The sequence below is a fragment of the Centroberyx affinis genome, unplaced genomic scaffold (assembly GCF_046629955.1).
Source record: "Centroberyx affinis isolate AG114_WGS23_722 - 3 ecotype Tasmania unplaced genomic scaffold, CSIRO-AGI_Caff_v1 ptg001950l_1, whole genome shotgun sequence".
NCBI lineage: Eukaryota > Metazoa > Chordata > Actinopteri > Beryciformes > Berycidae > Centroberyx > Centroberyx affinis.
In genome coordinates, this window is record NW_027280307.1 from 61,481 (window position 1) to 82,194 (window position 20,714).

At 40.1% G+C, this 20,714-nt stretch overlaps 1 protein-coding gene across 1 annotated transcript; it reads right to left on the reverse strand.

The window, feature by feature from the left end:
* Positions 1-612: 612 nt before the first annotated feature.
* On the reverse strand, positions 613-20,466 carry LOC139653705 (uncharacterized). Its single transcript, XM_071530639.1, has 27 exons — positions 20,318-20,466; positions 19,807-19,982; positions 19,429-19,522; positions 19,252-19,348; positions 18,941-19,062; positions 18,017-18,178; positions 17,762-17,919; positions 17,469-17,586; positions 15,099-15,207; positions 14,848-14,981; positions 13,398-13,476; positions 13,180-13,261; positions 13,017-13,074; positions 12,787-12,871; positions 12,559-12,640; positions 12,200-12,257; positions 6,498-6,579; positions 6,270-6,351; positions 6,121-6,178; positions 5,882-5,955; positions 5,525-5,724; positions 5,185-5,435; positions 4,966-5,082; positions 4,437-4,584; positions 3,978-4,019; positions 2,518-2,772; positions 613-2,424 (listed from the first exon to the last, which is right to left on the reverse strand). The coding sequence occupies exons 1-27, from the start codon at positions 20,327-20,329 to the stop codon at positions 2,405-2,407; spliced, it is 2,955 nt and encodes a 984-aa protein (XP_071386740.1). The 5' UTR covers positions 20,330-20,466; the 3' UTR covers positions 613-2,404.
* Between the last annotated feature and the right edge of the window lie 248 nt (positions 20,467-20,714).

Here is a 20,714-nt window from a genome sequence, read left to right on the forward strand (position 1 = left end):
CCCCCTGAAAGCCTCATTAGGAAAAATATGGACGAAACCAATTGAGTGGGGCGACTCTGAGAGGGATCCCCCTTCCACATGTTCGGGCTGCAATGAACGCACAGAAAGTACATAGAATAAACACAGTAAGAACACTTGGGTAAAATGCCCAGAGCCTTGTTTCCCAAAAGCATGTTAAGGCTAAAACGATCACAGTATCCATCTTACCAAACCTCTAGTTTTCTCCCCATCCAAAATCTAGTTATGGCATGCAGATAATAGCCAACTATGCCTTAAAACAAAAACAATTCAACCCTCATATACTACAAGGGTACATTTCCATGCCATTTATTATAGGAAATATTTAGTTAAATATTTAGTAAAAAAAATAGTAGTACAACTTAGTAAGGGAAGCTTAGTAACAGTTAAATCAAACCTTGTGAAGTAGGGAGTAGTAAAACTTCTTCACATTTTTCGCATATCGTTAGCATCATTTTGTGGATTGTTTTCCTATGGCTGGTTTTTCAAATGGTAAAACATTTTAAGAACATTTCACAGGACTACAAAGAATCAAAGTAAACACACACCGCAGGAGTCAATTTATTATAAGGAAGTTGCCAGGCTGTAGCCTAGTCAACTTGTCATTTATTAAGCACATTTCTCCCACCATAATTTCCTTGTGCAGTAGCAAAGCAACACACACCAGGGACATGACACACTGCTGAGGGAAACCAATATAATACTTTAAACACATTCTCTTAGGGGACACAAATCTTGGCATGTTCAGACCAGAAGCAGATTTCTACGTGGTCCAGCAGCCTCCTAGACTAAATAAGCACACAGAGGACAAACGTCCCTTTAAACGTTTAAGTAGCAGACCCCATGTTCATTTGCCATGTGATATCAGAGACGGTATTATATAGAGGAGACAGGACACAGGTAAGCTATACACTGACCAATGGTACATTCAAATATAAAAAATAAAAAATTGGATTATGAAAAAGGTAATATATCTGTCAAATGACTGAACTGTCACTGATATATAAAAAAAAGCATGTATATGAATTCAATTTTGTATATTAATTCCAATGATTGTAAATGAAGATCGTTATTTCAATATTTCAATTATGAAAAAAAAAATATATATGTATACAGGAATCATACAGTTGAAACAACAAAACAAGTATCCAGCAGAAGCAAGCAGTGGTTTGATAAATGGTTAATAGACATTTCAAACCCCTCCCACTGGACGATTTCTGGAAACAAGACTTGAAGTTGGAATTGGCAGACTATCTGGTCTAATGTATCCTTATCATCCAGAAACCCTAATCATCGCATGATCCATTTCAAACTCATCCACAGATCCTACTCGACTCCCAGAAGACTACACCAAATGAAGTGTAGACCTGATCCGCAATGCTCTTTTTGCCCAGGTAACACCTTGGGCACTTACAGTATATACACATGTTTTTGGAATGTCCCGGTGTAAATTCACTCTGGAAAGACGTAGCCAGCATCATGTCTATTATCATGACCAGGACAATCCCACACTCACAAACCTTCTTATCGCTCAACAACACCTCCTCTACAGAACTGTCTATCCAGGACAAACACATTGTCTTTGCTGGCTTAAACGCAGCCAAGAGGATGACAGTCTGTTGCTGGAAGCCACAACATACCTTAGCAATCTGGGAATGGCTCTTAGCTTATAGGGACATAGCACAACTTGAGCTATCCACTGCTAAACTTCATCATGCCAAACCACAGAACATCAACAGCTGGAAAGACATAATGGCCAAAATAGACCCATGCATCATATTTGAAAATGATGGTTCATTTCCTATTAATGTGTTGGTGTACATAAAGAATGAACTCCATCTGTTCATAAATTTCATGATCTGAGAGAATAGCAACGGTTACTACACCCTATATGTATCACAAATTAGTGCATACTTTTTTAGTTATTAATTTATTTTATTATTATCTTTATTATTATTATTTTTTATAATTGATCATCTCTAATTAGAAGCCTTAATCAATCTTGCTTTATATATTAGGGTTTGCCCAGGGGAGGGATGGGGAGGGATATATGTACTCGTACTTATGTGTGTGTTATTTATGAGAGTTTGTGGTTGTAAGTGTATGTATGTGGCTCACCCCTACCTTCCCAACACAACTCTCTGTAAGTGTGAGCGTTAATTTATTTTCATTTTGTGTCTTATTGGATGTTGATTTGTTCGTGGAAAATTACAAAACTATGTCAACAATTCAATGAATATACACTGCTCATAACACATACCTGATCGACAATAAAAAAAAAAGTTGATCACAAAAAAAACAATAGACATTTCTACTCTGGCTAAATTGAAGGACACATTAAAAAAAAAGACTTTCACTTCACTTGTGAGACATCTTCAGAGATAAATCACATCTGGGAAGGCTTTTCTGCAATTTGAAAAGAAAAGAGAAAGCATGTCACTCAACTGTATCATTGCACAAACTGGACTGAAAGACACTTGTTGAATTGTTTGTTCTTACCCAGATCCTTGACAAGACGAGGTTGATTTTGTTTGAGAGCCTTGTAGAATTCTGACATTGCTGCTGATCCTGCTCGACACACAACAGCAAGCAACTCTCTCATTTGCGTCTGACTGGTCGGTGCATTTTTGATTTTGTCGTACGTCTCATCTGTAATAACTTCTTCCACTAGAAGGTCATCTGCTATAGGCATCACCTCTGAGACCCGCTTAATTAAAACATTTCTGTGCCTCTGCACAAACTCAGATGTTGTGCCTGTCAGAAAAGTTTATAAAAAAAAAGTCTATTAATTGACTTGCAAACCACCCATACAAATAGTAACACAATTACCACATAAGATAATGAGCACTTTGATGTTGAATAGCAATATCACAGAGATAATGCAGAAAATGGAAAAAACAAAACAAAAACAAACATGTATTTGCTATTAGCCTCTTAAATTGTTGCCCACTTGTTGATTTGATTCTAGTCCCCAATTCAATGGTTGAAATATAGGACCCTACTTTTGTGCCAGCACAGATCAAGCGGGGTGACCTTGCGGCCACAAAGGTGCAATTTTGTTGAGCGCAAGCATATTTTTTCCCCCTGTGCCTGTTAAGATATGTTGTGGGTTGCCATGACACTAAAATCGGGTGGCACACTGCAATTTTGGTATCAAAAATTATACTGTCTCCACTCTGCAAGAGCATCAGGCTCTTGCAGAATATGCACACAAACTTCTGTGTTTTTGGGCACACCAAACAGGTTGGCTATATTCTGCACAGCTTCCAAGATTACAGTGCAACTGCCACTCTCATCCTCAGGGGTACAGGAGCACAGAAGGCGACATCCTGGGGACGCATTGGACGCAGTAGCTCACCCAGCTCCATTTTAAAGTTCACTCTCCACTACATCACTCAACTCCCTCAGGACCACCCATTCCCACCAATCCTCACTCTGTATCCTCATTCAAAAACGAGTTGGGTTGCCAGAGGTGCATCAATTGCATGAGTCGTCTCCTTCTTTCCAACAGGTTTCCAAAGGTAAGCATTTTGTGATTACAATAGAGATGGGCCTATGGCTGCAATGAACAATATGATATGGTAGTGCAAAATTATGGCTGTAATAGTTTTGGTTAAATTTGATAGTGTTAGGGCAGGAAGCAAGTTATATGTTAGCAAAAAACATACAATTTTCTGTGGAAGGATTTCAATATCTCCAGAAATGTCAATTCAACTTATAAAGGGGCATAATCTGACCTTGGCGGCATATCTGGGGTGCTGTATATATCTGCACCTCCCACACAAGGACATAATTTCCTCTTGGGAAAAGCTTTTTTGGTGCTGCCAATCATTACAAAACTGTCTGGGAGGGCACTGCTTTTAAAAGGAACGAGAAGAGCTGATTTGAGTTAACATGCGCCTGCGCCTTGATTCACAAAAATAGGGCCCATAGAGGTAAGAGACAAGTACAGGGCTTACCCAGAGTAGGAGCTATCTGTGGCACTTCAAAACCTGGTGCAGCTGAAAGAAAAAAATCAGAAGACTCACTTTGTTGTGGTAATAGAAATGACTTTGGTCATGAAATGATGAAAGCATTAAGCAGTGACAGGAAAACAGCAAGCAGTGACAACTGTTTTTGAAGATTCCATATTTAATTAAGTGACGTAAATGGTGGCAGTCTGGTTGGTGTACTAGATGGGTCTGGTTCACTGCACAGTACAATCAAATAAGTAGCAGAAAGCAAACAATCATAGGAAAGAATTTGAACATCAATTTAGTGTCCTTTTCTGATATTAACAGCTATATCTGAGAGTTCCTGAATTGTCCTTCTCCTTGATATGGTAAACCCCTCCTATCTTGTAGTCTACACCAAGGATGTAAAAAAAAAAATTGAAAATTTTTTGCAAATACTGACACTAATTTGAGAGTCAAACTAACCTGCAAGTGGAACTACACACTCCCACACACTCCGGTCATTATTTCCTCTGTCCATTAGGATCAATCTTACAGTCTTTGCCCCTGAGTCCAAAAGCACCTGAAAGGTGGATTGGTAGTTTTGGCTGTAGTCACAGGCAAATGTCCCACTCTGAAAAATCAAATAGAAAGATTGTCAGAGAGATCATCTTCCCAACAGATATTTTTGATACACCAGCAACTAGTAACATCAGCTAAAGCAAGCTGTGGCTATAGCAATGTGAGTTCAAGAACTGGGATAAGAAATAGTAAAGGACTAACATCATCATCATCAAGTACAAATCATGCCCAAGATTCAAATGGTTCAATGTGGTGATCATTTTACTGAGGGTGATGGGAACTGAAATGGACCGAATGATCAATCAACAGGATTTAGTATGACACTTCAGAAACAGAAGTTCTACAGTTTCCCAGGTAGAAAAACATGCAAACAGAGCCTGCACTACTTAAGACCTCCAGTATCCACCACAAAGTTTTCCCCTCTCATGCTTACTTTTGGTTGTATCTCTGCCCTTTCAACCAAGTCACAGCCAAGGCCATATCTGCCTCTAGGGCTCAAAGTGCCGCTAGAACTCTGAAGTAAATTAAATCCCCTTTGATGACTCTTCACCTTCAAAGAGAGGATACGCAGACATTTAGTAAAAATAATATAACCTTATTTACAATAATTCCAAGAAATTATCAAAACAGATAGCTCATCTTAGTACATTACCTCACAAATCGGCACATTCCTTGGTAACAAAAGCACATTTAGTGTACATCTCTGGGGCCGGTTTGCAGCTTTTTGGTGGAACAGCAGTACTTGGCCTTGTACTGGGTGGTGAGAGAAACTTTTTCTGAAGAGGCCATGCTGAGTGAATGTTGTGACATCAACTATCACGTGTGTGGTAGTCATACGATTTGGCTGCACTTCTTCCAGTTTGCCATCAATTACACGAGCGACCAACAACATGTCAGGATCATCTGAAAAATCAGAACTGAAATTATTAATTGATCAGTCATACTTTACCAGTGTCAAACATAGAGCTGCAAAGCAACTAACGTTAACTAACCAGAGAGAGTTTCACAGTGAGGGAGATGTAGCTGACGGACACAGGGGCACTGAATGCTGAACAAGGGCCCTGCTGGTGTCAAGGTGTGCGGGAAGCTGTCCCAGTCAACAGTCCTGTAAAACACTTCTCCTTTCTTTTCCATCTCAAACACCAATCCAGTGGAAGCACACTGAAAGAGCCCCGCCTCAGGGCAATCAAGTCTGAAGAGGACAGACAGCAGCAGGACAACAGAGACAGATACATCTGGTGAGTTATTGGTGATATTTACAGTATTTAGTTGGTAATGTGATTATTGTAACCTACTGCAAGTATGAGTTTGTGAGGAGATTTTGAGCTAAAATAGTTGCAGTACGTTACCTGTAACTTGGTTTGTGGTCGTCAGTTTCATGAAGAATACGAGGATTTAATACTGTCACACTTGACACATGACTCTGTATTCAGATGAGAAGAACACAGTAACACTTTGCAATAACCAAGCATTATTATACATTTATTAACTGTCTTAAAGTTACAAATAATTTATATAATATCATGAAGGGGTTATTTTTATGTTGAGTTTGGATAATCAATCAGCAGTTCAACAAGAAAAGCTTTACCTGTGCATGTGTCACGGACTGAAAGTCAGATGCAGCTTTGGGTTTGAGTGGCTCAACACTAGAGAATAAACAACATTTCAAAATTCGAAATAGTTTTTAATCCTTGTAGTTCTAAATAATAGTTATAAAAACATTTAATTAAGTTTTACCATGTCAGTGGTGTTTCTTTGTTGGGGTTGCCCATCTGTTTATCATGGTATTTCTTCCCCCTCTGATACTGCTCAGTGACGTCTGAAACAAATATAGTTAAAATTGACTGTACTATTGACTGCCGTTATGCTAACAGGCTAATTTTGTTCTATTAATTTCATGACAGAATATGCATAGTATTTTTCATAAGGTACATGATTGGTTTAATCTTGAAAACTTCTGTTTACCTGGGACCGAGTTATCATCCATCTTGAGTGACAGCTCACTTGATTTCTTCATATCTTGTTCTGGGCTCTTCAGGATGTGTTCCTAATTCAGCATTGTAATAGTTACTGCTTGCACAAATATTGTGTCCTCAATGCAAAGTTAACTGCACCATACCAGAAATAACAGTTCAGATGTGAAGGGCAAAACAGTTCATAACTAAGAATAGTCCATGGGCCAAAGCCCAAAATTTCACTTGTCGGTACCACTCAAGGTGGCAAAATCTAGTTACAAATTTTGAAAAGGTACATGTCCATAGATGATATTTTGGTATGATAACCATTGCTGAATGGTAGCTTTGTCACAGTAATCAGCTCATGAAGTTAACCACCCCCTACAATAAATTGGATTGTAGGCGCTGATACATATCTTAATTTAGGCTCATTTTCAGGACCTTTAGTCAGGTTTTATGAGAATATGTTTGATATCATTTTAAAGGGTAGCTTCTTAGCTTTCATTCAAGCCCACTTGTGAGTCTGTCTGACAAATAAAGAGGTCACATGGGCTCTTCAAAGTGTCAATGACATTCATTTTTCCACAGTTTTCGCCTAAACTATAGTCTTTATTTGAGCACTGTGACATCTAGGAACATCACAGACACAAACATCAAAAACTGGAATACTCACAGGACTGTAAGGATTCAGAAAAGATATAATCTACCCATACTATCCCATCGTGAGGGGTGATTTTGGGTCTTAAAGTAGAAGAATGACTTCTCGAGGGAAATCTTATGTTCTTGATTGTGAGTAATATTGTGAATTGTGAATGATTGTATTGTGAACTGGCCATAGCACATAGGCCTTCTATTTAATGACACATACTACTCTTCAGACAATTCCCTAAAGAATTTCAATGTTCAATAATTTACTGCCATTTCACCAAGAGGTTGCTAGGAATTTGTCTTAATGTGCTCTGGACTAGTGATTCTCAACCTTTTGTCTCTCGGACCCAAAGCTGAGAATATTTTAATTGCTAGATATGATTTTTTGGAACCCCCTGAAGGACACCTGGTGGTCCCCGGACCCCACTCGGAGAACCACTGCTTTGGACAAGACATACATTAAACAACCCTGTTCTATTTCACACAGGCTTCGCCCTCTAACGGGGCTTTATTTGCTCAACCACTCATCTAGTCACCTCAGCGCACTGAAAATGAGTAATGTGATGGAGTTGTCATTGTATCGTGAACTGGCCATAGCACATGCCTCAGGCCTTCTACTTATAATGCCACAGACTACTCTTCAGACAATTTCCCAAACAATTTTAAGATTCAGAGCTCTATTGGCTTAGGGGACTAAGTCTGATGACTTCAATCCCTTCCCTGCACCAACACGTTAACAACATACTGTATCACCAGCCTGAATTGACTGTAAACACCTTGGTCAGCCAGGGGGGGCGGACCAACACTACACTCCTACGTGTTAGCACTTGAGTCACCTAGCGCCGGACGACTCGGGGATGGTCTCAACAGTGCCCCAGTATGTTAAGACTTCAGCACAACAGGTCTCTCACTCACAGGTCTTGGGTTCCAGTTCCTTGTCCTGAACACTGACCCTGAGAGACCCAGACACATCCAACAGATAAAATCTGATAAATGGACAGGGTGTCAACCACAGCCACACTCCTTATAGAACGTGTGGCTGTGGGAGGCTCCCTCCAACGCATACGCCTGAGAAATGCCGTCGCAGAGCCAATGGGCCAGCCCCTATTTTCACAGGGGCTTGCCAGCCACCCTGTGTGCATAGCACACAAACAACTGTTGTGTGCACCTGCACATTCCACATAACATGCCAATGCATTTACTGGACATAAGCAATGCAACCTCTCCATCCTCTCCCCTTCATGAGAAGTGGGATAAAATGCATCCAGTTGAATCATCCAAGACCTAAATTTACTCCTAATGTTCTTAGGCACAAGGATGGATTCTCTGAGTCTGTGGTGCCACTCAGGTATCCAAGTATCAGCATACAGCTGGGGTGGACCAAAAGAGCACACAAATCACACACCCTCTTAGCCGAAGTCAAAGCAAGCAGCAACGTGACCTTGACTGACAACAACTTATCAGAGGTCTGCCCAGTGGGCTTGAAAGGACCTCGAGGACCACGGGCAACTCCAACTGGGGGGCAGCGGAATGCATCACCGGGTGTTTCCTCCTAGCCCCCTCCTAACGTTTCAGGAGAGGGTGGCCAAAAACCGACCTCTCTCCAAGCCCCTCATCGCTGACGCATAAACCTTAATGGTAGAAAGCGCCAGTCTCTTCAGTAGGAGCTGGAGGAAAGAGACCAATTGAGCTAGTCAATGGATCAATGTCCCCACACCATTTCCTGCATTTTCTTGCCTTGTAGCCAGTAGTCCAGGTCGCTTCTGGCTATTCGGGGTATGGTCACCAGGTGTTGTTTGTGCCATCGTGGGTCCGAACTCAGTCTGGCAAACCACCTCTACAGGCGTCTCATGTGCAGCACCATTGGAACCAAATGGTGAGCTGCTGAGAAGAGACCAAGAAGGTGCATTACAGTAAGTACTGTCATGAACCTGTCATGCTGCACCATTGAACTGACTCCGCAATAGCTGTCTGTCTGAGTTCTGACAGACAAGCTCTCAGGATGGACGAGTCAAGCTGCAGGCCCAAAAACAGTGTCTGCTGGCACGGTTGAGGTACGCTGTTCTTCCAGTTGACCGCAAAGCCTAATGTCCTAGGGTCCTGCACCAATTGGATCATGTGAGACATGGCCCATTCTTTGGACCAGGCCATGAGGATTAGGTCATCTAGATATAAAGAGACCCGTATTCCCGACGGCACAGCGATTGAAGTGCTGTATCCACACAAGTGGAAAAGATACGGGGGACTAGGGAATAGCCAATGGTAGTCTGCTGTGCACATTCGGAATTCGGAATGTCCTCTGTGTGATGTACACGTTGAGTGAGCGGAGATCCAGAGTACAGACCACTTTCCTGTCCTGCTGAGGAACTACAGGAATAGCGTCTTTCTGTAACAGTTCCTGGACTTCCCTGAACAGGGTGTCCACGTCCTCTGGCAAGGTCATGACAGACTCTCTCATTCCTGTGAACGAGGTGGGATGCTACGAAACTGGAGTGCATAACCCAATCTAAGCATCCTGTCCATCCATTCTGTCAAAACGAAGTGGCTCCGCTATTTGTGATAAAACTCTGTCAGGGGTTGGGTGGCAAGCTGTGGAATGGAGGCTATAAAGCTTTTATATACAACCTCGGCCCTCTTTGCCATCAGTCTGGTGAGGTTGTTCATCTGTCCCAGTAAGCGGGACACCAGATACAACTCTTGTGGTCTTGCTTGTTGGTAGCTGCGACAGGAACACACCCAACAGGTTGTTTGCTGCCGTTGCCGACTGGGCCTGCCAGGTAGAAAATTTTAGCAGGGGGAGCAGGCTTCCTGCTTCCCGACCAGCCAGCAGAACCAGGTGAAAAGTGGGCAGCCAGCATGTCGTCCAGTGGAGGATGCCATGACGCAAAACGTCCTATTTCCTTTTCACTCTGGTGTAGTCGGAGAAGCCGGAGACAGAAGCCACGATGCCTCCACACACTTCCAAGTTTCATCCAGCATGGGGGCGCCAAAAATCGGCCTTGTATCGGCCGCGTCTGTGGGATGGGTTCATCCACCATATCCGGGTGGGGGCAAGCCAATGCTAGTGGATCTGTGACCGGGGCAGAGGGGCAGGGATCGGCAGAGCCGCCACCACATTCTGCCTCACCGTCGGTGCAGCGGAGCTGGTTCTCGGGAGAACACTGGTAGCACTGGAAGTGCTTCCATTATTGCTGGCACCGCACAAAAGACAGAGCCCACCAGTCAATGCACTCCGCCAGGTCAGCTACCCCATCTGCAGCTTGTTCAGGCCAAGGCAATCGAAGCATTCCACAGCAGCGACCAGACTGGGGCATGTTGGACAGTATTTTATCAATCAATGGCATCCAAGGCAACGTTGTTCGTCAGAGTACTGATGAAAAGTGGATGCTGAGTAATGAGCTGCTCGCCTTATATAGGGTGAGGCCTCGCAGAGTTGACTAGGCTCATCCTGATTGGCTGAGCGTATGTGTGCATATTTTCAGTGCGCTGAGGTGACTAGATGAGTGGTTGAGCCAATAAAGCCCCGTTAGAGGGCGAAGCCTGTGTGAAATAGAACAGGGTTGTTTAGTGTATGTCTTGTCCAGGGCAGTGGTTCTCTGAGTGGGGTCCGGGGACCACCAGGGGTCCTTGAGGGGGTCCCAGGGGGTCCTCAGCAAACTGATGAATTGTTGTGAATTAAACTTCACCATTATTTAATTTACAAGAAGTTAACACAATTAGAGAATGTAGGAGAATGACTGTTTTGATCATAGTTTCACTGTTATCTCTCTACCTGCATTATAGTCATGGAATTCTGGACAAAAAAATCATATCTAGCAATTAAAATCTTCTCAGCTTTGGGTCCAAGAGGCAAAATCTCATCAAATGGGGGTCCATGGCTCTAATGTGGACTAAATTAGGGGTCCTTGATATAAAAAAGGTTGAGAATCACTAGTCCTGGGCACATTAAAACAAATTCCTAGGAACCTCTTGGTGAAATGGCAGTAAATTATTGAACATTGAAATTCTTTAGGGAATTGTCTGAAGAGTAGTATGTGTCATTAAATAGAAGGCCTATGTGCTATGGCCAGTTCACAATACAATCATTCACAATTCACAATACTACTCACAATCAAGAACATAAGATTTCCCTCGAGAAGTCATTCTTCTACTTTAAGACCCAAAATCACCCCTCACGATGGGATAATATGGGTAGATTATACCTTTTCTGAATCCTTACAGTCCTGTGAGTATTCCAGTTTTTGATGTTTGTGTCTGTGATGTTCCTAGATGTCACAGTGCTCAAATAAAGACTATAGTTTAGGCGAAAATTGTGGAAAAATGAATGTCATTGACACTTTGAAGAGCCCATGTGACCTCTTTATTTGTCAGACAGACTCACAAGTGGGCTTGAATGAAAGCTAAGAAGCTACCCTTTAAAATGATATCAAACATATTCTCATAAAACCTGACTAAAGGTCCTGAAAATGAGCCTAAATTAAGATATGTATCAGCGCCTACAATCCAATTTATTGTAGGGGGTGGTTAACTTCATGAGCTGATTACTGTGACAAAGCTACCATTCAGCAATGGTTATCATACCAAAATATCATCTATGGACATGTACCTTTTCAAAATTTGTAACTAGATTTTGCCACCTTGAGTGGTACCGAAATCTGGTCTGGCCCATGGACTAGAATGTTTAATTTTGTTTTCCTGTTGTGAAATTTCCAGATTAATAACAATAATTGTACATATTTGTGATGATGTCTGAAAGAATTTAATGAAGGAGCAAAATCGGCTCTCAAAATTGTGCATCTTACACTTAAATCCAGGAAAATAGCTTCATGTGAAAGGTGATCAAATAAGATTCACCAATAGCACAGTAACAGAATACAGTAACACTTTGCAATAACCAAGCATTATTAAACATTATTAACTGTCTTACAAATAATTTATATAATATCATGAAAGGGTTATGAATGGTTATAGGGATAGCAAAACACAAAGGAACACAAAGTTCTGTCATAAATTTTTATGTTGAGTTTGGATAATCAATCAGCAGTTAAACAAGAAGAACTTTACCTGTGCATGTGTCACGGACTGAAAGTCAGATGCAGCTTCTGGTTTGAGTGGCTCAACACTAGAGAATAAACAACATTTCAAAATTCTAAATAGTTTTTAATCCTTGCAATTCTTTTTAAGATTTATTTTTTTGGCATTTTATTCTTTATTGGACAGATATAGTGAGAGAGAGACAGGAAGGTATGGGAAAGAGAGCGAGGGGTGGACATGCAGCAAGGGACCACGGGCCGGATTTGAACCCGGGTCGCTGCAGGAAGGACTGAGCCTTATGGTACGTGCTCTACTCAGTGATCCACCGGGGCGCCCCCAATCCTTGCAATTATAAATAATAGTTATAAAACCATTCAATGAAGTTTTACCATGCCATTGGTGGGTGTTTTTTGTGGCTGCCCATCTGTTTATCATGGTATTTCTTCCCCCTCTGATACTGCTCAGTGACGTCTGAAACAAATATGGTTAAAATTGATGGCACTATTGACTGCCGTTATGCTAACAGGCTAATTTTGTTCTATTAATTTCATGAAAGAATATGCATAGTATTTACAATAAGATAGATGATTGGTTTAATCTTGAAAATTTCTGTTTACCTGAGGCCGAATTATCATCCGTCTTCACCCGTGACAGCTTAATTGATTTCTTCGTATCTTGTGCCGGTCTCTTCAGGATGTGTTCCTAATTAAGCATTGTAATCATTACCACTTAAATATTGTGTCCTCAATGAAAAACTGACTGCACCATACCAGAAATCAAAGTTCTGTCATCAATTTGGATGTTCAGTTTGTATAATCAATCAGCAGTTCAACAAGAAGAACCTTACCTGTGCATGCGTCACGGACTTAACGTCAGGTGCAGCTTTTGGTTTGAGTGACTCAACACTAGAAAATAAACAACATTTCAAAATTCAGAATGGTTTTTAATTCTTGTCATTCTAAAAATACTTATAAAAAAACATTCTAAAAAACATTTTCAAAATATTTTACCATGTCATTGGCGTTTCTTTATTGGATTTGTCCATCAGTTTATCATGGCATTTCTTACCCCTCGCATACTCGTCAGTGACATCTGAAACAAAAAAGGTTAAAATTGACTGTTAACCGTCATTATACTAATGGGCAAATTTAGTTGTATTAATTCCATGGAAAAATAGTCACAGTATTTTTAGTAAGATGCATGAATATTATGAAATATTTCCCTTTACCTGGGATTGCGTTATCCGCCTTGAGTGACAGGTTAATTGAGCTCTTCATATCTTTTTCCAGTTTATTCAGGATGTGGTCCTAATTCAGCATTGTAATCGTTATCACTTGCACAAATATTGTCTCCTCAATGCAAAATTAACTGCACTACACTAGAATTAACTGTTCAGATATGTGGAAGGTAAAACAGTTCATAGCTCAAAATCAGCTCTCAAAATGATGCACTTACACTTAAATCCAGGAAAAACGTTAATGAAAATGACCTAATAAGATTCGCTAATAGTGCATAAATGTGAATATTAGTCAGGCATATTATTTCACAGGAAGTTAACTGACAAGATTAGGCCTATGTGCCAGATGGATTGAAGATTGTATAAAGATGTGCAGCACAATTTACTACTATATTTGAATCAGATTTTGTAATGCAACACTTGCTCAGTATAAACTCGACATTTCAGCCATAATGGCCTTCAGCAGATCAATCGGCAATTGCCGACCTCTAGGGAACTCCGCACATGCATCTGTGAACATAGGAGCGGAATCCACCACAGCGATTACTCCAGCCCCGTAGCTGATCATTTTATTGAGAGGGGGCATTCCCTCTCAATAAAATGATCTAATTTTTCTAACTTTCGAACTAACTTTGATAATTTTGAATTGAATAAATTGGTTACTGACATCCCATCCAGGGAGATGGAGAAACTTACTATATACACCTTCTGGATACCCTCTTGCTCAGGGATTTAAATCTGGAAAAAGATTATTCTGTTCTTATTTTGTGCTTATGTTTGGATTTCAACAGGATTTCTAGGTTTATAGCTGGAAACAGATGATTCTAGTATTCCATTGTCTATTGTTTTACAGATTTGAGTTTTTCTTTCTTATAGGCTCCTCCTTGATAGGAAGTGCAGTATAGCTCCCCTCTCTATTTACAAGGAGTCTCCTTCTGTTCCTTTGCTTTATGTTGTTGTCCATTTTATATTGGTATCCTCTTATAAATTATATTTTCATATTGTTGGCACTATCATTACTACCATTTTTTGTTGTTTTGATCGAGGCTTAGTGTAGCCGTTGGCTCTTTTCACCACCCCCTATTCCCTCCTTAAGAGGATTCCAGCTCTCCCATGTGGTTCCCTGCCTCAGCTCACCTTTATGCCCTTTCCTCTTATTGGGTGAGATTCACCTTGATTGGGTTTTGACTATCTGTACTCAACCTGATTGTCTGTCACCTGTGTAAACTTAATACTATAAAGGCTTGTGCAATGTATGTATACTCTGATCTGGTGAAGGCCATCGTGGCACACATTTTTTGTGCAATAGAGTTTATTTTTTCTACTAAGCAAGTGTTGCGCCTGTAACTTTTTTGTACCCTTTACTGACATTCTTTATAGGCAGCACATTGACTCATCAACTTAGTTTACCTCAGATTTTGTAATACAAAATGTGACAAACCATCAGCCTCTTCATCTGATCCAGCATATCATCCTTTGCCTTGCTGAACATGATGTTCTGTGAAACCTTCAGGTGCGTCTCAATCGCGTTCCTCATGTTTTTCAGCGTGTCCTTTCCTCGATAGCCTGCTGCTTCTATAGTACAACAGAAAAAATGTTGTCACACTTTATTTTCCTGCTATGCTGCAAAGCTATCTAGATGAATGGAAATATATATCGCTATGTTGCATCTGCCATGGTTTTGTTTCTTACCGTCATAGCATGGTCGCATGGAATCCTTGATTGAGTTTGGCAGACTACTGTAGATTTTTTTCTTATTCTCACGGATGTGATTATTCAGTTTTGTCTTCAATTTTGCTTCCTTTTAGAGAGAAAAAATGAAGTATAAGTGAAGTGATTCAAAACAAGGTACAAAATAAAGATACCTTACTAATGAAAAAATGCTTTCGAGTACCATTTCTGTAGAAGAATCACTCTGTATTCATGTTGGTCTATTTGTAGTTCACTAAAATAACAAAATCTTATATATCTCTGTGTGGAAACTTCTCCCAGAACGGGGATACTGGGGCCCATTCCTGGAGCCAGGTGTCAAAGATCCAGCTCCGATGGGAGCATCGGATCAGGTAATGAGGCCCCCTTCGGCAAGACCAGAGTGGATAATGGATGACATGGATGAACACCAGGATAGAGTGGCAGAGCAGTCAGGGCTTTATGAAACTAGCTAACCAGATGCAGGGAGAAACGGAAGTTATGGCTATAACTGGTGTGGGTCACACAGGCCAAGTAGAGGGAAATGGAGGAGAGGTCGTGGATGGAATAAGAGATGCTGTTCAGTCAGAAATACTCCTAGGGCTGTATTCATCAGAGGAAGAAACACTCTCTACCAAAATAGGACCCAGTTCATGACAAAGGGCTTTGCAGGTCTGGTTAGGGGTAGAAACATTGCCTATCTGAGCTCATTCACGGAAACTGAAGCAGAGCTCATAATATAAATTGATGTACTAATTCAATAATGAAATTATAATAAAAGGGAGACAATTTTTGGGAATATTTAGGACAGATAAAGAACAGCAGCACTAAATTGTGTGGGGATTCATGACAACTGCTTCATAGAACATGGCCATAAAGACTGTTGGCTGAAGACTATCTAAAGAAAAGACTCTACTCATCTAAAAGCTGAAAGGACTGAGATAATATATTTAGATATTTAGATTAGACTTCATCAAGAATAAACTTCAACAAAACATTATGCAGCCATTCTCTCTGCAGACATTGTCATTGAACATCAGGACAACATCCTCCCAGACTACTCATTGAGGTGAGGGACCCATCGGAGCCAAGGAGCTGACCAGTGGGGCTAAAGAGTTGTCTCTCTAATTAGGAGGTATTTCCTGCTCAGGCCGCCCTTTAATACCATTGGACGTATTCTCTGCTGAGGTTGCTTCATTGGAGATCAAACTTCCTCACTTTGAGTATGGCTGATACAAAGGTTGGGGAAGATTAGCTACCTTTACCATTCTCTCTCTAAAGTGTTTTATTAGGGGTCCAAGCACGTAGTGCTTCTTCCTTTCTTTTTCTCCACTAAAAGAGTCTGCAGCTCAGAAATTGCAAGTCCTACGGCAACCATTTGGCAGGTGGGCTCCTATGCCCCCCCACTACTCAGGCAAGGCAGCCCATGCACATTGGCCAGATGGTGGCGTTATAACAAGCAAATTTACGATTTTTGAACCGTGTGTCGTAGACTGAAAATTTTGTGTCCAGAGATTCTGTGTAAGATGCTGAGTCCAACCCATATATAATTTTCAATGTCCACCATATTGTATTGTCTGCCATTTTGAATTCTTTAAGAAACACTTTTTTTACAACTCTTAGGCCGTTCATCCGATTCACACGAAACTTGATGTTAGCGTTGTAAAAGATTATTCATAGGCCAATAGGCCAATTGGTTTGGCTTTTCTTGACCAATAAACTAGTAATATAACACACCCTAACACTAAAATTGTCCATAACTCATTGACCATTCATCTAATCAAGCCAAAATTTGAAACGCATGTTGAGGAGTGTTGCTCGAGCATGCCCACAAAAGCATTTTGAGCTCTACCACTAGTGGGTGCTACAAATGCAAAAAGTTTATATCTCAAATGCAAAGTTATGTCATAATTTACATTTCATAATTGGTGCTCAAAGGACTGCGATCTCCAATGTGTACTGGAGTGTTCTGTGGGTTTGAATGACGGTCAGCCCCTCCCAATTGGAGACCACAGTTTTCTCCAAGAAAAAGATGGCCTGTCCCCTTCAGGTGGGCAGTGAGCATCGGCCAACAACAGATTAAGTCAGGGGTCCTGGGGTCTTTTTCACAAGTGAGGGTAAAAGGAAATGTGTGACTGCCCATCGGATAGGTACACGGCTGCAGTAATGTGGGCGTTGTAGTAAAATATAGTAAAATGTAGTAAAGTTGAGAGCCAGGTGGAACTCAGGTGGAAGTTGCTGGGGAAAAAGGATGTCTGCTCTGTTTTCCCTGCTGCCACCATGACCCTGACCTAAACGAGCAGCACGATTATGGCTACATGGATAGACATCAGACACTAAATAAAGGAAACATTGTTATTTTTTACATTGTACCTCTGTCTTGAGAAATGTCAGCTGCAAGGAGACGTCTTTGTCCCTGTCAACCAGGCTCTCTGTGCCAAGTGTAAACGTATTGATGGCTCCTTTGAATGGTCCACATCTTTCTTTATTCCTGAAACATGTTATTCTTATGTAGTTAAATAACTGCTTTATACAGCTGACAGGTTCTTCTTATAGTGCAATGTACTGTATATACTGTATGTAGGGTAATGTTAATTCTGGCCATTCCCCATTGCTTTAAAGTGCTTGAAGAAATGGTTTTATGTCTATATTAAGTAGTTTCTTACGGGAAGGTCTGCTTGAACTCCTCATCAATGTGATCTCTCATGCATGAAGCTAACGTCACATTTATGTTGATTTCAGGTTTAGTTTTTGGTTTGTAAATGCCATCATTCTCAACTAAAGACTTCAATGTCCTATGAAAACCTCGATCTTTTCCCTTTTTCTGAAACAAATAGGAAAAAGCACAGATATAGTTTAAGGGCAGTTAACATTTGACACGAAATTTGACCTGTTGATGGAATTATTATTGAAATACTTACAGGGACTAAGATGAACCTCATCTTTTTTGCATATGATTCTTGCGATTTTTTAACTCCCTCACCAAGGCAGTTTTCAAAAGCTCTATAAGCCTTTTCCATGGATTGTCTGACTTTATCAAGCTCATCCTTCAGTCTTTGTTGCAGGAGTGGTTTGTGGAAAGCCTGAAATCAAACACAATACATTCAAAATAAAATATTCACAGCACTAAAACTATATATACCACTTGAAAACTATATATACCACTTGAAACTCTAGCCACCACAAATTAATAAATGAAGGGTTCACTTTCAAAACAATATATATTGTGCAATGAATAGCATGTGGCCAACACAGTATATACACTTAGTGGCCACTTTATTGGCACAGCTCTCTGTTCTCTGTCTAGTAGGTGGTACAGGGTGCCAAAACTTTGTACCAAGCTCGCATATCATTTGTGTCTGTCAGTGTAACACTTTTAAACAAGTTTTGAGGTCTGTATGTCTCTGTCTTTGAGTAGGTATTGTTGTTGTGTTCAATGTTCACATATATCCCGTGAATGTTTCTTATTATGTTGTCTTGGTATGTGGTATGTGGTGTGTTTTTTGTATTGTTGTGTGTTTTTGTTGTTGAAAATGTTTTGAGACGGAGAACCTTTAATGTAAGTAAGATGGTCTATAAGAATGCATAAGTTACTCACTTATTTTTAACAGAGGAAAAAATTAATTTACGCCTTCAAATGGAGGGCAAATTTGAATAGTGAATTTGAGTAGATCTTTGGGGCACACATAAATTACAAAATATTTTTGTGTCACCCTCTGAATTTTAATGTAGTTTACTTTGGCCTACATGTTGTTTATCTTACCTGCTTTATTATGAAAATTCAATAATAAGAATTTACAAACAACCACACAAACAAAACAATAAATTGAATTAAATCATCATACCATTTTGCTACTGTTGGCTCCATGAATCAGAGAGAGAATCCCATAAGCTTCAGAGACATAGTTTGATATCTTTGATTGACGGTCATTGAAGTTTAGCAGACATTCCTGAAGTTTGGGTATTTCTGGGGGAAAAAAACACCCAGAGTTGGCATCTTACAGATATTTACATTTGAATTAAATTTCATAATCCAAATACTTATGATTTTTAAAATTGTTTTAAATGTTCACATGAAATAATCCCAATTATATACTTAATATTTGGGTGTTAAATTAATCTTTCATCCCCAGTATGTTCACATAAGGAGACCTACCAGTCTCATCTTTTTGTAGAAATACTTCCTTCTGGAACTCAGTGGAGCTCACTGTGAACACTTGGAAAAAGTCATCACTGTCACCACTGAAATGTTTCTGAAAAGAAATAAACAATCTTATTTTATGGAAGGTTTGGGCGCTGTAAGACACACTTTGTGTCAGTCTGTAAAACTTACCTTAATATTGTTTTGTTTGTTGAATTTTTCCCTCACTCGTTCCTTGGTTTGCTTGTTTCTTTTTAATATACAAGCACGTCCTTCCTCTGTTGGACTGGAAAACAATTGCATGTCTTACTCTTTTCTATTATTATATCATCCACTTTCACCTTGTAACTTTAGCACTTGACACTGAAATTATAAATACATTTTTGCTGTACAATCTTGTCCACACTCAGATTAAAAGGAACAATTATGATTTGTCACTGACCTGCTGAGACTGTATAACATCTATATCAAAATGAATGCATTATGTGAATCTCATGTCAATGTATGTGCCATTTTATATCTTAAATCTAGCTATGTGATAACTACAGTATATCCTAAATGGTGCATTACATCACACGTGAATCCTTGATAGCATCAGACTTGGTGCAGATAAAACTGATGCTTCGACATTCTCCACCATTTCCCATGAGGCTGATGGTGTTATCCAGGATCTCCCAGGGCTCTTTCTTTGATGCTGCTCGATTAATGTCAGTCACAATCCACACAGTAGAGCAACTTCCAACAAACTGAAGGCACACAATGTAAAGTTATAACTATGATCATCCGTGAAGACAGTTAACATATGCTAATATGGATTGGAATACTGGCAGCTTATGGCTTCCAGGGGACCTATCTGAAAACAATATTTCAACTTCCTCCACAGTCACTGAAAATGCATTAGTGTAGTTAGACACTGTAATAGGTTACTTATTAAATAAGCACAAAACTGTCTCTATTAATCTGCCTCAGTTGTGTAGTAACTGCAGTAATCAAAGGTCAGAGCATTGTAATAACATGGTGGCAATACAGTTTCTAGATAACAAGGTGACATGAAATGCAGCAATGAATAAGAATAAATTACCTCTTTCCACATTTCATCTCTGCTTTTGTTACAGTCGCCACTTCCAGGAAGATCCACAAGCGTGACATGCTCAAGAAGATCAGTGACATTTGGCACCTTGATGGTCACACACTTCACTAGTGGCCAATACTGTCTTCCTGTCTCCTCCTCATCACTTCTAATGTATTTGGCCAGTTTGTCAGACAGCTTCAAGGCCTGCAATATACATTCAAATGAATGCACTGCTTTTAGTTTTATTTTTTATTCAATGAACACTAAACCAAATTAAACCAAATTTAAATATCTATATATGTTACATAAAGACACCAACAAGACATGATCCAGATTTCATAATTTTCCACTGTTAGAAAGATCAAACATCGAATGGCAGGAATGCTGACTGTGAAAATGTAAGAAA

Coding starts and splice junctions, on each gene's coding strand:
- LOC139653705 (XM_071530639.1), bottom strand. Junction 18,179..18,940: donor GAGCCAACAGTAGCAAAATG/GTATGATGATTT, acceptor GTTTGATTTCAG/GCTTTCCACAAACCACTCCT. Junction 13,075..13,179: donor AAAGAAACGCCAATGACATG/GTAAAATATTTT, acceptor TTTATTTTCTAG/TGTTGAGTCACTCAAACCAA.